The 14,853-nt window shown below is 45.7% G+C and overlaps 1 protein-coding gene across 1 annotated transcript; it reads left to right on the plus strand.

Moving 5' to 3' along the window:
- The first annotated feature begins 704 nt into the window (after positions 1–704).
- On the plus strand, positions 705–14,750 carry LOC142957304 (IQ motif and SEC7 domain-containing protein 1-like). The gene is given in 15 exon segments (XM_076099028.1): positions 705–5,199; positions 5,360–5,663; positions 5,788–6,105; positions 6,378–7,435; positions 7,545–7,706; positions 7,976–8,098; positions 8,234–8,400; positions 9,220–9,359; positions 9,441–9,566; positions 9,666–9,765; positions 10,084–10,245; positions 10,425–10,604; positions 10,844–10,893; positions 11,197–12,261; positions 12,264–14,750. Coding segments are annotated over 15 exon segments (4,299 nt in total). The 5' UTR covers positions 705–5,149; the 3' UTR covers positions 12,558–14,750.
- The last annotated feature ends 103 nt before the right edge of the window (positions 14,751–14,853 follow it).

Genomic DNA, 14,853 nt, shown 5'->3' on the forward strand with positions numbered 1-14,853 from the left:
GTGCTTCAACTTTCTCAATGTAGAAGTGTGTGTGTGGGGGGGGGGGCAGGGGGCGGGGTGATATGTAATTCCAAAGTAAATCACAAAACCTTTTGTACTCGTTGTTTCTCAGGACATTTATTGACTGTGTCTCCAGCAATATGAACCACCGAACCACAAAAAGCATAATTGACTTACAACTAGAGTTTATAAGACTTGTTAATATTTTATATTGCAGAAAATTATCATTTGACAATAGTTTCGAGGTTAACCACAAGCAAAAGATTAAAAAAACAATCTTATATTTCTCAATCCTCTTTTTTTCAATAAATGAATGCACTTCTTCTGTGTGTCTCTTCGTCTATTCCTGTTGCCGTGACATGTTTTTTTTTTTTTTTGGGGGGGGGGGGGGGGGATGTTATGTAATAAAAGTGACTGTGCTTGTGTCAGTGATCTGGTGCAGAGGGAGGGTGGAGGGGAAAAGCTGGCAGAGGGACGTTCGTAGCTGTCAAAAGACTGTCAAGAATGTAGCCTGTACAGCTTTGCAGGGCGAACAAGAGCCAATGCGAAAGTGTGCGTGTGTGTATGAAAGAGTGCAAGAGAGTGAGACAGTCAGAGAGCGAAAGAGAGAGAGAGGTTGTGTTTGTGTTTCGTTATTACGCTTCTCCAGTTAGAGTGGGACCTTTCTCTGACAGTAGCAGCATGGTAAGAAATCAGCTTTTTTTTACTCCCACTTTTATTTCACTTGTAAAACTGTCACAAAAGAGCAGTTAGTTTGGCACCGGCGACAGATGACGGTGCTTGCTACACTGCTGTGTTTGTTTGGTGGCCCACGCTGCAGTGATGTAGTGCCTGTGATATGTGGTTCGTGCTGTAGATCGCCAGTCTGTGTGCTGAGCATAGGTCGATTGCAACTGAATCATCACAGACAGTAATAAGTGAGGTAAACTTATTTTTGATATGTAATTTAAAAGATAAATAGTGTCTGTTGAGTGCTGATGATTATTCAGGGTAGTTTGTACAACGTGGCATGTGTTTTTAAAAGAAGGAAACAACGCATTAAATGGAAGGAGCGGTGCCTGTGTGACAGAGTGTACATGCCATTCACATGACGGATCACATACCTTTCAAAGTGGATAATCTGCCAGACTGTCATGGATGTCACTCAAATGAATGTACAAAACGTACACAAGTAGAGCATAACTGGTTCCTTGGTTAGAATAGGAGGATTTGTCAACTACAATGGAAGTCTGCAGTCAGCAGTTTGATACGTGAGCATCAGGCCAAATCAGCTGTACCAAAGCTGGAAGTGAATCTATCACAAAAAGGTCAAAATAAAGCATTGGAACCAGTCTGAATATTGTGGCTCTTATCACTGAGAAAGGATAAGTCATTTTCCAGTGTACATTACTTTGTGTACCCGCCTGTTTATATAAGACTTATCTCTTCATTCTTTCTTCCTTCGTGTGCCAGAGATTATCTGATAAGAGTGTGCTTACAAAACACTGCTGATTTTTTCAGATACATAACTCTGCAGCCCTGCAAACAATACAGGTGTACAAGGACTTTTTATCTCTTAATCCACTAACTGGATTCAACATGAAGTGCCATCGTCCACCGACAAACCCAGAGAAGCCATGTTTGAGCTTTGAACTGGAGGGTCACAGAAAGAAATGAAGTGTGTGTGTGTGTGTGTGTGTGTGTGTGTGTGTGTGTGCGTGTGCGTGTGTGTGTGATGGGAAGCTCACAGCTTGAGACAGTGAAGTGGCAGAAGAGTGTTGGCGGTGGAGGAATGCGCCGATCTGACCCATGAATGATTTGATTGTTTCCTTTCAGTTTGGCCATTTGAAAGAATGGGATCACATGTGACAAAGAGAACACAGATTGTTTTCCGGGAGTGGATTTATTTTCATGGTGAAAAACATCACTAACACTGTTTTTTTTTTTTTTGTCTTTGTTTTAATCTCTTCAAGTCTTGACCCTGATGGTCAATATTGTCACATCACCAAAGTAGTTAGGGTAGATCTCGCTGTCGGCCCTTCTGCTCCATTATTTATTCACAGTCCACATTTGTGTCGTATGGGGTTTCCTATATTGGCTGGTAAAGCTTGGGAACAAATGGCAAAATTGACACAAAAGTTGGTAGATAAAGAGATTAGACAGGATATGAGATAGCTGCTCTGAGTCAGTGCCCAAGTGGAAATGAGTCAACAGACCGATGGATGCAGTTATTGGCCTCACCGCGGCAGGCGGCATGAGAGGTTAATCCCCCAGTCTCCTTGTCCTGCTGCGGGTTCGATGGCACAGCCAGACCGACTGCCGCTCTTTCATACACACACATACACGCACCGTCACGCGCATCAATATTATATGAGCGAGGGACAGGAGGCAGGGGACTGCATGGAGTTGACATTGTACTTCACACACTCCACTCACTTTTCAATTTCTCTGCAGCTCGTCAATTCGTGCCCTCGTCTTTTATTCTCATAACACCGCCAGCGATAACTTCCCTGTTTATTAGATTTCAACCATCTGTTTCGGCTCCAATTAAATGGTTGGCGGTATTGGAGCTCTGGGCTGGTCTTCGTGAGCGAGCCTCTGGAGAGGACCTCTCTCTCTGGCACTGTAACAGGAATACAGGTTTTCTTCCATAAGTAATGAGGTGCAGATGCCAGCTGCGATATGGTCACACTCATGTTTTTATACAGCAAACTTTTTTACTCGTATATATCATCCTCACCTCGCCTCTCACTTTGCAAAAGCAAATGATAGTCTTGTTTAATGCGTGCATGCTTGGAGGTGGGTTGCGAGGCCTCGCACGAGGGGGGAAAAGAAAATCAATGGAGAATTAATTTATTTTATTTCAGATACTTCACCAAACTTGGAGAGTTTTAATCGGCATCTCTGAACTTGACGATCTTCCTCCTAAAGCTCAGAGGAAGAAATAAAAAAATGCATATAGACTGCGGAGATGAAAACCACTGATTTCTTCAGAGGTTGTAGAACCAGTATTTTGACATTCCGTCTTCATGAGATGTGAACAGATGACGGCAGGCGCTTATAAGGATTATTATGGAGGTATAAAATCAATCCAAGGAACAGCTGTGAATATTCAGAGACAAACTCATGCGACCCAGCTTGTGACTCCCTAATGTCGCGTTGCATGTATTCTAGGTTTCTGTGACTCAGTTGAATGAAAATACCATCTGCTCCTGCTGATGTGGAAGTTACAGTGAAGCTGAGTCCCTGCTTGTGGTTACCTGTTGGCACTGCACAGAGGCTAGTTTCCATTCCTTAATAGGAGCAGTTTTAAGCAGCTCTGACGATGACATCATTTTCTATTCACAGTTTAGAGAAAATCGGTACAAAGAGTAGATGAACTCAGGCTTCCATTTTCAAAAGACGAACACGTTGAGACAACGCGTTCTTTTATCCGTTTACAAGAAGTATTATGCAGACTGTCATTCACAACCTGTGGAGCATCTTCATCACCCACCTCAGTGGTGATAACAGTCAACACATTGTCATGGCAACTACGCTTCTCATCCTAACAACTGCCTCGCCGCCCACAAAGGTCCCGCAGCAACCGTCACCAAGCAACCCCCTCCCGCTTCTCAGTTTCTCTATTTAAGGAGCAGAGGAGGAGGAATGATAAACGACGCTGCACAGAGAGCGAGAGAGGAAGAAAAAACGCATTTTCAAGAGGAAATGAATGCTGTGCCCAGTAACGTGTTGCTCATTATTAATTTGCTCAAAATGGAAACAAAGCAAAGTCAATTGTTAATGTGATGAATTCCCTGCAAACAGTATATATACATATGTGTTGTTGCTGTTGATTTTTTGCAACTTAATTGTTGTTATATGTGCTTTCCTGCAGATGTCAGAATTGTATCTTTTTTTATTACTGGGCTTTTGCATGACTCTTTTGTGTTATGCAACAAAATGGAGTTGTCCTCCATGGTGCTGTTAGACTCAACAATAATTCAGCCCGGTCATGTGTGGCTTGGAGGCACAGGATGTCCTGCTGAAATGCCTTTCATTGTACAACATGTTGCCCTCCGTCCACTCCAAGGAGTCTTGGTAAAGGTACACTGACATGTGGTATGCTTGTGTTTCAGCATCACATAAAGGATCAAATCTAACAAATTTGAAATACCGACAAGTTATTTCCTTCTTTCATGAGAAGCTTTTTTTTTTCTACATGTCCTTTTTTTTAGCCGGCTAAACACTAACACAGGAAGTCCGGTGGAATAGCAGCAACACAATGAGGGAGGGAGGGAGGGAGGACATGAGCTGACCCACTCAAACCCGAAATGGTTACAGTCACCAAGGCATCTATTTCATTTTCACCCTTTTTGTCATCTGCATTAATGTGCAATAGAAAGCCCAATGCAAGTTTCCATGTGATGAATGTAATGCTCCCACACATCCCTGACCCTGGCTCTGCACTCTCTGCCTTGTTATGGGATGGCTAACAGAAGGGGGCGTGGCTAAACAAGGAGGATATGTAGGCAGGAGCATGTGACTGTAGTTGTCCTCCCAAACACACACTCACAAATTGACTTAGCGTGGATTTTGTCTGCAGCAAACGTGAACAACAGGACACTGGAGGCTCCCTGGACTTTATTGAATCCTGAAACGTTTTGGGTTTTATTGCTTTGGTGACTGCAAATAGGATTGTTTCCACTTGAATTGTGATTTGCTGTGTGACAGACTGGGTGAGAATGAATCTGGGAGGTGATGTGCTTTGACGCGTGTTTTGTCTCACAATATTTCACGTGAAGTGACGCGAAGTGGCGCGTAACAACCTGGTTTTTCCTGTCAGTATGGTGTTGCTGGTATGTGGCAGTGGAGGACTGTGTTTTAGTGGTTGATGACTCCTCTAGGCATGCTATCACTGTTGTGTGTCAGACATACACTGAGAGACCGACAAGAGACTGAAAGAGGGAACAAGAAAGTGAGAAGCAGACGAGGGCAGCGCATGAGCACGAGTAGGCTTGGCTAAACGTTGTAGTATATTAACTCGTCCTCTTGACTCAATAAAGGAAGGAGATAGAGGGCAGAGACCTTTATGCTTGTTGGGTCATCAACTCACAATGCAGATAGTTAATGTTGTCAGATCTCTGGCAGCTTTGGCACCGCTGAAATAATAGGAATTTACAAGTTCACCATGAGTTCCACCAAGAGATGGTTAGCTCCTCGCCGCTCTAAACTTTACATGTAAGTCCTTATATGTAAACTCTTAAGTTATATTCTTTGTAATTCAGTGACGCTGAACTTACTCAATCCTTCAATTTGCACTTTAAAATGTTTGGTGTGACATTTTGTCAAGCTACTCACGACTCATCGTAAAAAGCTCCTGCTCATTTTTCTCCTGCAGTGTGGAAGGGGACTCCCAGTGTCCAGAGACGGGCGCTCGCAAAGACATCCAGACACCATTCAGCCAGAAACCTTTCTTGCGCGGCTCGGAGCGCTACACTGACAGCAGAACCAGCAGCGCACCCGCCGGATCCAGGGACCCTTCATGCGTGTCTGCCTCCAGTTCAGCCAGCCTGGCCTGGGCTCTGCGTACACGCCACCAACCTGCGAGCCTGGCCCTCCGCAAGCAAGAGGAGGAGGAGAACAAGAGATGCAAGACCCTTTCAGACAGCTATGAGCTCTCAACGGATCTGCAGGATAAGAAGGTACCAATGCTGGATGTTCGTGTTCTTTGGCGTTTCCTAGAAGCCACTAGCACTAGCAAACGTGATATAGATGACGGATTCCTTTCAGTTACCTGTGTTCTTCTTTTCTCCCACCTTTTGCCAGGTGGAGATGCTGGAGAGAAAGTACGGTGGCTCCTTTGTAAGTCGCAGAGCAGCGAGGACCATTCAGACGGCCTTCAGACAGTATCGCATGAACAAGAACTTTGAGCGCCTCCGAAGCTCTGCGTCAGAGAGCCGCATGACACGCCGCATCATCCTGTCCAACATGAGACTGCAGTATTCCTTCGATGAGCGACAGCCTCAGCAGCAGGCCCAGACGCAGACGAACTTCACCCACAACGTGGCCATAGGGCCTCCTCATTCCCCCAACCCAGACCGCCCGGGAGACTACACGCGCTTAGAGGACTCCTTCTCCAAACAGGTGACCGTGTTCATGTTTTTATAGGCTATAACTCTTTATGACATGAAAGTCTCAAAGGTCTTCACGGTGACCAAAAGAAACACACAAAGTAGATTAGCTAAACTTTAAAAAAAACTCATCAAACAACAGGACAAAGCAAAATAAAAGACAAATCTTGGCACCACACGCCTTTGACCCGCAAAGCATGCTCTAGAAACTGAATTGTATGTTTAAGATGTGTAACAACTTACTTTCTGACATGAGGGATGCTGAACTCGTTGTGTCCCCTGCAGGTAAAGTCCTTAGCTGACTCCATAGACGATGCCCTTACCTGCCGCGCGGGTCGCGATGACTCCCAGGAGGGCAGCAGGGAGGGTGGAGGCCTCAGTGAAGACTTTGGGGAGTGTGTTTGGAGCAGCAGCACCAACCCCTCCTCCCAAAGAGGTTTGGGAGAACGAGCCAGGGGAGCTGGCGGGGGACTCAGTATGCATGGCGACAGCACCGCCACCTCCTACAGTGACGTCACCCTTTACATGGATGATGGCATGCCGTCGTCCCCACTGTCCCTGGATCGGGCGCCCAGCAGCACAGATACAGAGTACTGGGGCCCCGGTGGCGGTGTTGGAGGGCGTGAGGACAGCAGGGACACTGAGGGAGGGGGCAGCAGTAACAGTCGGCGCAGCACCCCGTGCACCGAGTGCAGGGACTATCGTCTAAGAGGCGCACATCTGCCTCTCCTCACCATTGAGCCGCCGAGTGACAGCTCCGTGGACATGAGCGACCGCTCAGATCGTGGCTCTCTGACCAGACAGCTGGTCTACGAGCAGGAGCCTGGGGTCGGGGCTTGCTCCCCTCAGGGAACCCTCAAACACTCCCCCACCACAGGTACCCGCCCTTCCTCCACAGCAGCTGCCCAGGGTCAGACCCGGGCCCCCGCCCGACCCATACCCACACACATCCCTCACCAAGTGGCGGCACACCACCACCATCACCACCACCCTATCCACCACCACCAGTACCCTGACACGCCGCCGTCGTCGTCGTCCTCCCCCCAGCAGCCCCCCACCACCCCTCTGTCCTCCTCCTCCTCCACAGCTCTGCCTTCCGACGGTCTGGAGCAGCCGTGCTGCTCGGACGGGGACAACGACTCGCTCAACTCCACCACCAACTCCAACGAGACGGTCAACTGCAGCTCCGGCTCCTCGTCTCAGGACAGCCTGCGGGAGCCTCTGCCACCTCTGGGAAAGCAGACCTACCAGAGAGAAAGCCGCCACAGCTGGGACTCCCCGCCCTTCAACAGCGACGTGGTGCAGAGACGCCAGTACCGCATAGGTCTCAACCTCTTCAACAAGTAAGATGCTTGTACTATTAATACTCAAAATGCCTATTAGAGACCATTTTCAAGGTGATAATACAACTGGCGAAGTTGCAGTGAAAACGTTATTTTTCATTGACGATAGGAAGCCAGAGAAGGGGATCCAGTACCTGATAGAGAGAGGTTTCGTATCGGACACTCCAGTTGGGATCGCTCGCTTCATCCTGGAGAGGAAGGGCCTCAGCAGGCAGATGATTGGAGAGTTCCTGGGAAACCGACAGAAACAATTCAACAAAGATGTCTTAGAGTGAGTGTGGGAGTACGGAAGAGGTCATCAGCAGGGATTTTTTTTGACAATTCAGATGAATGTTTAATCCAAACACAGATCAGCATAAGTGCACACCACATTTCGCCTCACATATTTCATACCAAGTCTAAATGGATGCAACCTTGAGGCAAACCCAATGCCCTCCCCCCACACACACACACACAGATGCAGACGTGGCATGTGGCATATGTGCCATTATGAATGTTCCAGGAGAGGTTAGACTGTGACCTCTGCTGTGTGTGTTTCAGCTGCGTGGTGGATGAGATGGACTTCTCAGGAATGGACCTGGATGATGCTCTCAGGAAGTTCCAGGCTCAGATCAAAGTTCAAGGAGAAGCCCAGAAAGTGGAACGGCTCATAGAAGCTTTTAGGTTTGTATGTGTTGAATACAGGGTGTTTAAAATAGAGAAAGGCCTGAGTGATAGTCAGCTAAAGACACACTGAAAACTGTGGCTGTGATATCAAAATGTGAATGTTTGAACATGCTGTTTCTGTCTCTTATGCAGCCAGAGATACTGTGTCTGTAATCCAACGCTGGTTCGGCAGTTCCAGAACCCAGACACCATCTTCATCTTAGCCTTCGCCATCATCCTCCTCAACACAGATATGTACAGTCCCAACGTCAAAGCTGAGAGGAAGATGAAACTAGAGGATTTCATCAAGAATTTGAGAGGTGCTACAGGACAGAAATAAGTCACACACTTGATTTACATATTAGGCTGTTTTAATGATCTGTTTCTATCATGTTGTCTGTATGGATGTTGGTATGCATTAGATTAGTAAGGAGAAGTGTTTGTCCAGCTGAGATCAAATAGATTGTTTTCCCACTACATACATATCTGCTCGGTAAACCACTTGTCCTGTGTCTCCTGTGAGAAGAAATCTGAAACCAAAAGGGAGAAATTTATATTATATATTTTTTTCATGATGGCGCCCTTTAGATTTTGCATGAATTCGACCGAATCGGTATCCATCTACGTAGATGGGGACCTTATTTTAATACAGCCAATCAAATCTGGCATATAGTAGTAACGTCAGTGATCTATCAAAGGCCAAGCAGACGGTTACACTGAGCCAGACAGCAGCCTGCTCCGCAAAACCTGAACAATAATAACCCACATTAGTTTTCCTGCAGCGGTCGTTGTTCCTGCTCACATTCACTGTGGAAAAGTGCTCTGCTAATGTCAATTTGCAGGCTTAGATAGCCGATCAACTGCTCAGCAGCAGCGCATTAAACAACATGATCGGTCTGGTGTGGTGCTTGCTCTTTAATAGCAATAACAACACGCTGTCCAGCCATGAAAAAAACGTTTTTCCTCTTTTTAATAATAAAAGCAACTATTAACAATACATCTGGTTGCCGATTGTGTGTGAAAACTATAAAAATCACAACAGTTTTTACATCAGATACACTATCATTTTGTGATTTGTGCAGTGCAGTTGCGATAAACATCGTTTCCTAAAACCCTCCCTATCATTGTCTCCACCCAAGGCGTAGACAATGGTCAGGATATACCCAGGGACCTGCTGGTTGGGATCTATCAGCGGATACAGAAGTGGGAGCTACGGACCAACGATGACCACGTGTCCCAAGTGCAAGCAGTGGAGAGAGTCATTGTGGGCAAGAAGCCTGTGAGCAAAATACAGGGCTTTGTAATATGTTGCCACTACTTGTTAAAAGTTTATTCATTTGTACTGTATTTTTCTATATAGGTGCTGTCCCTTCCCCATCGTAGGCTGGTATGTTGCTGCCAGCTCTATGAGGTCCCCGACCCCAACAGGCCGCAGAGGACCGGGGTGCACCAACGGGAGGTTTTCCTCTTTAATGACCTTCTGGTGGTAAGACTCGCATGCATCACTTTTTAACACATGGCAGATAAGACATCTATTTAATTCGAAAGAGCCTCTAAAATATATCCCATCTATCCATCTCATCAGGTGACCAAAATCTTCCAGAAGAAGAAAACCTCAGTGACTTATAGTTTCAGACAATCGTTCCCTTTGGTGGAGATGCAAGTGCACATGTTCCAGAACTCTTGTAAGAACCCATTTTTCCTTTTGCACATTTCAACTATTCTTTATTTCCCTCTATGATTATTATTATTGAAGCGGCAATCCTTAACATTTCAGTTCTGGGTGATTTTGCATTTCTATTTGAGTGGAAACAATGGAATTGTCGCAGTAGCATTCTGGAGTCAATAATATTTGAATATTGCAATACTCAATCCAATAATTTCTATCACCGGTGTGTTGCCTCCCCCGGTGATAGACAGTGACTTAACAGACATTTATTTAAATGAAAATCTTCAAAACTGCCACTTTAAGTGTTTTATTGTTCTGTGTTTGCATCTCTTAGACTACCCACATGGTATCCGCCTGACCTCAGCAGCCCTGGGTGGGGAGAGGAAGGTTTTTATCATCTTTATGGCACCCAGTCAGCAAGACCGCACCCGCTTTGTTAGCGACCTCAGGGAGAGTATTGCTGAAGTGCAAGAGATGGAGAAATATAGAGTGGAATGTAAGTACCCCATCTGCTGGTCATTACTGTGAACTATAACTTTAGTGGGAATGATGATTTGTACAGCTTTCTACATCAAGAAATGGAGTGCTGGTGGCATTGCTATATGGCTTATCCTTCTCTGCATCGTGTCTCCTTCTCATTTTTAATTCCCCTGTGCCCTTTGTGTTTATTTACAGCGGAGCTGGAGAAACAGAAAGGTGTGATGCGGCCCAGCTTGCTGACTGGCGGCGTAGGTGTGAAGAGCGATGTTGTGAATGGCACTCTGGGAAGGACAAGTTTTGATGACAACTGCTCCGTGGGTGAGGGTCTCAAACGCACGGCGCTCAGCTCATCTCTCAGGGACCTATCGGATGCAGGTGAGGCAACAGCACATCAGAGATGGCGTTTAATTCCGTTTCCTTTCTGTCTGCTGGGTTGAATTGGGTAGCGCAGCTTTTACATGATTCTTTTTTTAATCCACCGCTACATACTGTTCCTCTTTCTCACTGACGTTAAGACACAGCTTATGCAATTCCTATCTTTTGCCAAAACACATGTGAGCAAACTTTCCAATCTTCGGCTCTTTGCTAACCTGACTCTTCCTGGTGGGGTGCAGGGAAACGTGGTCGCAGGAACAGTGTTGGTTCTCTGGACAGTACCATGGAAGTAAGTCTCAAAGACTAGATGTTGTCCTGTAACACGTCCCCTTACCGGTGCTTCGTCTTCCCGAGCACGCTCAGTTTGTGTACGGTGTGCATATAGATGGTGTGCGTGTGTACTTGCATGTGTCCACATGTCTGACCTGCACTGACACCCTTTGCATGGCTGTGTGTGTTCAGTCCTGCCCAAGCATGTCCTTCACCTCCAGATACAAAGGTGTCCTGTGTGTGATGATGTAAGTGGAAACAGAGGCATTAGTGCCATGCTTCAGGGATGTTTCTAAAACATGATGATGCTTTATTCTCCCAGGGCTCCATCATTAGCAGCCCACAGCCTCACCAGCGCTATACAGTGCCAGGCGTGGTGCCCGGCTGCTACGCAACAGAAGACTTTCGGCCTCACCGCCCCATCCTGAGCCCCGGATCGGGGGTGGGGGGTGGGCCGGGGCAGCAACACACCACTGCTGGGACAGGAATTGGGGGAGTCTCCAGCAGTGTAGAGAGAGCAGGAGCGGGGAGCGGGCCTGGGGGGAGCAGCAACAACAACAACAGCGGCTCCTTCCTGGGGTCCCTATTCGGCAGCAAACGTGCCAAACCACCAGGGCCCCTTATTCCACCGGGGCCACCCTACCCCGCACCTGTACCCCCACCGACTACGGGAGGTCCCCCTCCTCACTCCCCATCATCGCTGTGCCAGCTGGATGGGGGGCCTTCCAAGATCCAGGCACTGCACGCACAGTACTGTCACATGGGCACCGTGCAGCCCCCACCACCTTACTACCATCACCATCGCTACCACGTCCAAACTGTCCCGCCTCCTTTGCAAGGAATGCCCCCTCATTCTATACAGAGAGGCCCGCTACCCTGTCGTCCACCGCTTGGCCCCACACATTTCCAGCACCCACAGCTGGCCCATCTCTCCCAGCTCTCCCAGCATGGGCTTCCAGTTCGTTACGCCAACATGGTGGTGGGATGTCCCCCCCCCCTTTCTCCTCTCTCCCAACACTCCCAGAACCCGCAGTTTGCCCTGTACCACGCGCAGCCTACACACTCTATCAGAGGGGGCGGCGTCCCTGGCACCAAACTTCCACTAACCATGTCTCACTCCCACCCGCACCCACACGCACACTCCCAAACCCACCCCGGACACGTGCTAACGCCACACCCAGCCAGCCACTCCACCCATCAAACACACTTCATATTCGGCACTCTGCCCCACAACCTACCGTCCGCCTCCGTCAATGCGCATCACGCTACGTCCGCCGCCCCGTATCAGCCCCAGTACCCTCTTCTTTCTTCTATCCCCCCTCCCCCACCACATTCCCCTTTACCCCCCCCTTTGTCCCCCCTTACCCCTCTTACACCTCTCTCCCCTCTCCCCCCCCACCACCCCGGGCTGCCTCAGCAGGGGCCGCAGTTGACTGGTGCCGGAGCGACAGGTACAGGGGGCAGCTCCAAGTCCAAGCCTATCAACCGGATAAGTACCGTGGTGTGAGCAGGATGTGGGGCCCCAGGGGTCAGAGGTCAGATTATAGAGTGGAGGAGGTTGGCAGAACTAGGCCTAGGACCAAGTCTGCCAGGACAGAAAGTAACAGCAGCAGCGCTAGTGACAAGAAGAAACGCAGTTTGCTTCGTCTCTGTTACTTTCATCTCCGTTTCCCACATATGTAGGTGGAAATACAGAGCACAGCTAGAATGCATACATCTTTGAAACCTGCACACAGAAACAAACACACACACACACACACATGCACATCCAAATGAATAAACACTCCAAACAAAATATCAAAAAAGTATATAGCCATATAATTTAAGATGAAACTAAATCTATATCTAGATATATTGCCTCAGTTTTGATTATTTGAAGTATAGTTGAGGCTGTAAGAGACTATTTATATGTACAGTACCAAGATGTGATGATGTGACACTGGAAAAAAAGCAAACAGAAACCACATATATCCAGCTGCTTACATGGGGATGTAAATAAAGACAAAAGCACCAAATGCATTCCAGCGGAGTTTGACGTTAAAAACAGCAGAGAGTTGCAAAAAAAATGTCTCTTGACTTTGCAATAATTTACTTGGCTTCACGATGTGTCTGTCCACTTTTGCAGGTTCCGCTTTGCTGACAGGCAGATTTTTTTTTTTTCTAAAGACCTCAGATATGTTGCTTTGTCTTAAATTTCTAAAACCAATGCACGGTTTCCTGACAGTCTTTTGCTTAATGGTCTTTTACATGTCAACAGGAGCCACCCGGCTTTATAATGCATTCCTTGTGGGGTATGGGAAATTAATGATACAATCAATAATATATTTTGAATGTTTCTGAAGCTTCTTGCCGTTTTATCGATATTATAATATATCTGCTATGAGTATGATGAATATTGTACAATATTTGTTTTGATCAGTGATTAATTATATCAGCAGATGTTTGTACATGGTAATAGAGAGTATATGCACATATAAATCCCCTCAGTTTGCCAAAACCACCAGAGGCTGTTCCAATATTTGAAGTGTGATATATTTCCATAGTACCATCACAGTTCATCTTTTTAATAAGTATTATTGGTTGTGAAAAAAATGAATGAGATTTAGTTTTGTTCAAATTAATTTGAACACAAACGATGTTCCTCCTTTTCTGTTTTGTTTGATGTGAGCAAACAGGGGCATATGTTCTCAAATGGGGTGACTAACAAAACTTGAATTTAAAGAATGGATCTGAGTTCATGTTTCATTTTTTATATATATTAATGAGGCTCCCAGTATTGGAAAAAGGCTTGAATATGGAAATAAAAAAAAATAAAAAACGTTTTGGACGATGCCATTCCCTCATAATTATAAAGGGCATCGATACTCACTTTCTCACAGTCATCAGATTTAGTCATTTTGTGTTTTTTTTTATGTTTTGAAGAAGCACGCTTTTACATGTTTTGTGGTTTTGCACACGTGATGTCTTAAGTCAGAAATGGCCTTCTTCTTATCCTCCCTCTTCTGCCACTTTTAGAAATCTCCTGTTACATTTTCTGATGCCATGGCATCCCGCTGAGGGCTTCTTGTTTAAAAACTTAACAAGTCGAGAATGTGAAATAGCCTACAGGTACATAATGTATTTCCCCTTGTGCAAGTGTTACCCATTTTGCTACTGCAATTTTTGAGGATGTAATGAGCACTGATGTCATTTACCTTCAGTGCCATTGATTGCCAAGGGAAAACTACATATAATCTGATTTGAATGGGTCATGATGGGAATTGGAATGAGGACAAAGTACAGAAGTCAATGTCACAAACTACTGAAAGAGATGGCAAAGTTGAAGATCCTCAACAAAAGGATTTTAAGGAGGTTTGGAGATGGTCAAGAATGTCAGATGAAGATTTTATAAGTATATGTTGGCTAGCCTTTTCTTTTTATTGTGTCCTTTTATGACTCGTCTTGCATGACTATACCTGCCCTTATTGAATAGATTGTACTATATAAATCTGAATGTACATATTATAGGCTTCTATACATATGCTTCTTATCATAACTATGGGATGAACTACTCCCATTCCGTATTCAGGTGTGTGCATGTGAGTGCCACCAAGTCTGTACATATAAAAGAGGGGCGGGGATAGGAGATGTTGGCCACAAGGAATGTTGACTTCTTTTTCTTTTCTAATTATTTCTGACTGAAGGTGAGAATGAGTTGCCATGACATAAATTAAAGCCTAAAAGAAGTTTATATGTTGGTGCAGTTATTGATATCATTTAAAACAAATGATTTCATTTTTTTTTTTCTTTGTGTATGTATTATGTGTACTGAAAGAATAGAGAATTGAGATGTGAATATTTATTGCTTCTGATAAATTAAAGTGTCCTTGCAGTGAATTGGTCTCGGTGTACTTTTTCTATAACTTAACATCTGTTTCAACCATTCATTTGATCAAAGTAATAAACGATTTATAACATTATTACATTACATTACATAACC

The sequence above is a fragment of the Anarhichas minor genome, unplaced genomic scaffold (genome assembly GCF_050575085.1).
Source record: "Anarhichas minor isolate MPS153535 unplaced genomic scaffold, ASM5057508v1 ptg000003l, whole genome shotgun sequence".
NCBI classification, from domain to species: Eukaryota; Metazoa; Chordata; class Actinopteri; order Perciformes; family Anarhichadidae; genus Anarhichas; species Anarhichas minor.